Source organism: Rutidosis leptorrhynchoides, chromosome 6, assembly GCF_046630445.1.
Source record: "Rutidosis leptorrhynchoides isolate AG116_Rl617_1_P2 chromosome 6, CSIRO_AGI_Rlap_v1, whole genome shotgun sequence".
Classification (NCBI taxonomy): Eukaryota; Viridiplantae; Streptophyta; class Magnoliopsida; order Asterales; family Asteraceae; genus Rutidosis; species Rutidosis leptorrhynchoides.
The window spans coordinates 181918504-181922762 of record NC_092338.1 but is presented as its reverse complement, the minus strand read 5'-3'; the positions used below and the strand labels follow the sequence as shown (position 1 = coordinate 181922762).

Genomic DNA, 4259 nt, shown 5'->3' with positions numbered 1-4259 from the left:
CTTCGTTTTAAATAAGCATAATAATAACTTAGCTACGAGACATTAATATAAAAAGGTTGAACATAACTTACAATGATTAAAAATAGCGTAGCGTTACACGGACAGAATTTCGACTTACACCCTTACAACATTCGCTAACATACCCTTATTATTAGAATTATAATTAAAATTAAAATATAAATTATAAATATATATATATATTTTACGATATAGATAGAGAAGAGAGAAAGATGGATGGATTTTTGGTTCACCAAAACTCGATTTTATAGGAGATGTGGCCTGACTTTTCATGCCATGCGATCGCATGGACTTTCTTCTTCCTGGCCATGCGATCGCATGGCCAGCTGGGAGAGTTCACATGTTGCTTGTTTCCTTGTGCCGACGTTTTATAAATAATATAATATATTAAATAATTATAAGAATTATTTAAATATTATATTATATTTATGTGCATAGTTGACTTGTAATTTTTAGTCCGTTGCGTCGAGCATTGAGAGTTGACTCCGGTCCCGGTTCCGGATTTTCGAACGTCCTTGCGTACAATTTTATATTTTGTACTTTGCGTTTTGAATCTTGTACTCTTGTAATTTCGAGACGTTTCTTATCAATAATTGGAACCTCTTTGATTGTCTTTTGTACTTTTGAGCTTTTTGGTCGTTTGCGTCTTCAATTCGTCGAATCTGTCTTTTGTCTTCACCTTTTATTATTTAAACGAATATCACTTGTAAATAGAACAATTGCAACTAAAAGCTTGTCTTTCTTGAGGAATAATGTTATGAAATATATGTTTGTTTTTAGCATTATCAATCACCCATATAGCATCTCATACGGTGGCATTCCAATACTAGCATGGTAGCTATTATTGTACTAGAACTGCACCAATGGCAAATGCTTATCCCAACTTCCACCAAAGTCAATTACACACGCTCGAAGCATATCCTCCAAAGTTTGGATGGTCCTTTCGCTTTGACCGTCCTTTTGAGGATGAAAAGCGGTGCTCAATTTCACTTGAGTACCCATTTCGGTATGAAACTTACCCCAAAATCGAGAAGTAAAACGCGTATCTCGATCCGAAACAATAGACACCGGTACTCCGTGTCTCGAAACCACCTCTTTAATGAACAACCTTGCTAACATCTTCGATGAAATCGCCTCGCGTATAGGAAAGAAAAAGGCACTTTTCGTCAACCGATCAACGATTACCCAAATTGTATCATATTGGGTTCTCGCCGTTTTTGGCAACTTAGTGATAAAATCCATGGTAATATGCTCACACTTCCACTTCGGGATCTCTAACAGTTGAACCATACCATAAGGCTTTTGATGCTCGGCCTTAACTTGCAAACAAGTAACACATTATTCAACATACTTAACCACATCACGCTTCATATCGGGCCACCAATACTCTTTATTCAAGTCAAGATACATCTTTGTAGCACCCGGATGAATAGAATATTTCAATTTGTGCACCTCGTTGAGTAGTACCGCTTGGTGACCACCCAATTTTGGCACCCACACCCGATCTTGAAAACACAACAACCCATGCGTACCTAGGACAATCGACTCCATTTGTCCTTGAATTCTCTCTTCACGCTTATGATTAACAAATGCCTCAATTTGAACCTCACTGAGTTTTTCGAGAAATTCATTTGAAAGGATTGTTCGCAACGATTTTACTTGAAAACTCAGAACTTGATTCTTCCGACTTAACGCATCCGCGACCACATTAGCTTTACCTGGGTGGTAAAGTATCTCGAGATCATAATCCTTCAACAAATCCAACCATCGTCGCTGACGGTTGTTTAAGTCACGTTGATCAAAGAAGTACTTTAGATTCTTGTGATCCGAATACACCGTACACTTAACACCATAAAGGTAATGGCGCCAAATTTTCAACGCATGAACCACCGCTGCCAACTCAAGGTCATGAGTCGAGTAGTCCTTCTCGTGCTCTTTTAGTTGTCTCGAGGCATAAGCGATCACCTTATCCCTTTGCATAAGAACACAACCGAGTCCACTAATTGATGCATCATAATACACCAGCATATCTTCCACCCCTTCCGGTAACACTAACACCAGAGCTTGACACAATTTGCTCTTCAATAATTGAAGGGCATTTTCTTGCACATAACCCCATTTGAACTTCACATTCTTCCGAGTTAGCTTCGTTAAAGATGAAGCAACCTTGGAAAAATATTGAATAAACCGACGATAATAACCAGCCAATCCAAGAAAACTTCGGACTTCCGTAGGTGTAGTCGGTCGTCCCCAACTCTTAACCGCCTCAATCTTTCCCGGATCTACTTTAATCCCCTCGTGATTCACAATATGGCCAAGGAATTGCACTTCCCTTAACCAAAATTCGCACTTGGAGAATTTTGCATACAACTTCTCCTTACGTAACGTCTTCAATAACTCACACAGATGATGCTCATGCTCCTTCATACTCTTTGAATAAATGAGTATGTCATCAATAAACATAATTACCGACTTGTCCAATATTGGTTGGCACATTCGGTTCATAAGATCCATGAATGCTGCAGGGTATTTCTTAAGATCAAAAGGCATCACAACGAACTTATAATGCCCATATGGCGTTCGAAACACCGTCTTCTCAATATCTTCCTCACGAATCCGCATTTGATGATAACTGAATTGTAAGTCGATCTTAGAGAAATAACCTGCACCTTGAAGTTGATCAAACAAATCGTCAATCCTAAGCAATGGATAACGATTCTTGATCGTCACCTTATTAAGCTCACGGTAATCAATGCACATACGCATACTACCGTTCTTCTTTTTCAAAAACAAAACTGGAGCACCCCATGGCTAGCTACTCGGTCGGATAAAACCCTTTTCCAATAACTATCGGGTTTGATTCAAAAACTCATGCATCTCGTTTGGTGCCAAACGATAAGGAGTTTTGGCAATGGGATTCGCCCCGGAACCAAATCAATGCGAAACTCCACTTGTCTTACCGGCGGAACACCCGGTAAGTCGTCGGGAAAAATGTTTTTAAATTCATTAAAAATAGGAATAGATTCAATGGAAGGTGGCTCATCGCGGGTATCAACCACGTAGGCTAGATAAGCTATACCCCCACTAGACATGAGTGGACGTGCCCGAGCATAAGTACAAATAGGCACGAGACGTCTTTGAGCTTCACCATACACGATTAGCTCTCCCCTACTTGGGGTTCTCACCCGCACGAATTTCTCATGACAATCGAGATTAGCTCTATTATGATCGAGCCAATCCATCCCCACAACGACATCAAATTCACCCAAGGTAATAGGAACCAAGTCAATATCAAACTTCTCAGTTCTGAAGTCAATAACACAGTTTTTGTACACCCCATTAGCCACCGAGAACCTACCATCGGCGATCTCGACTTGTAACGAAGAGTCTAGATCACATACATGACAATCTATAGTAGCCGCATATTTTAGAGAAACATACGACATATCGGCACCACTATCAAATAACACCTTATCGGGTTTAGAGTTAACCAAGAAAGTACCTGCAACCACATCGTTGGACTTCTTATCAGTAGTCATCAAGAAATTTTGGCCCCTCGCGGGCCCCGCCGCCTTTTCTAACCGTTAGTGTTGTCATAACTTTTATCACCCGTCATTAAGTCGGGACATTCACCCTCTTTTCGATAATTAAAGCAAGTGATCTTACTAGCAGGAGGGTTGGTACAATCACGAGATTAGTGTCCCTTTTGGCCACAATTGAAACAAGTAGGAGTGTACCCTCCCGGTCCCCCTTCACGCTTCCAACACTTTCAGCCCCACTTTTTGCCTTTTTTCCCGGAGCACTACTAGCCTCAAACTTTCTCTTATTAAAAAAAGAATCACTCACTTTCGGAACATCGGACTCGAAGCCCTTGGCCACATTAAATAACTCGAAGAAAGACTTAACATGACCAAGACTAATCTTCTTACGCACATCATCATTCAAGGTCTTATGGAGGTCTTCCATTAACATTCGGTCATTCCTGATATACTCGGGGCAAAACCGTACCTTAGCGAGAAAAGTAGCCTTTAGAGTGTTTAGGTCCATCGACCCTTGTCTCAAGCTTCGCAATTCAATCTGAATTCGGGTAAGATCGGCTTAAGTTCGGTAATTCAAAAAGAACTCGGTCTTGAAATCATCCCAAGACATACTCATAAAAGGCCCCTCACCCAACACTAAAATTTTATCATCAAACCAAGTCATGGCCACACCCCTTAGTAGGCTCGTAGCAAGCCTTGTTT

General features: G+C 40.4%; 1 protein-coding gene across 1 annotated transcript; it reads right to left on the bottom strand.

The window, feature by feature from the left end:
- Positions 1-2879: 2879 nt before the first annotated feature.
- LOC139854284 (uncharacterized) lies at positions 2880-3557 on the bottom strand. Its single transcript, XM_071843597.1, has one exon. It carries the CDS (start codon positions 3555-3557, stop codon positions 2880-2882), a length of 678 nt encoding a protein of 225 aa, XP_071699698.1.
- Positions 3558-4259: the final 702 nt, after the last annotated feature.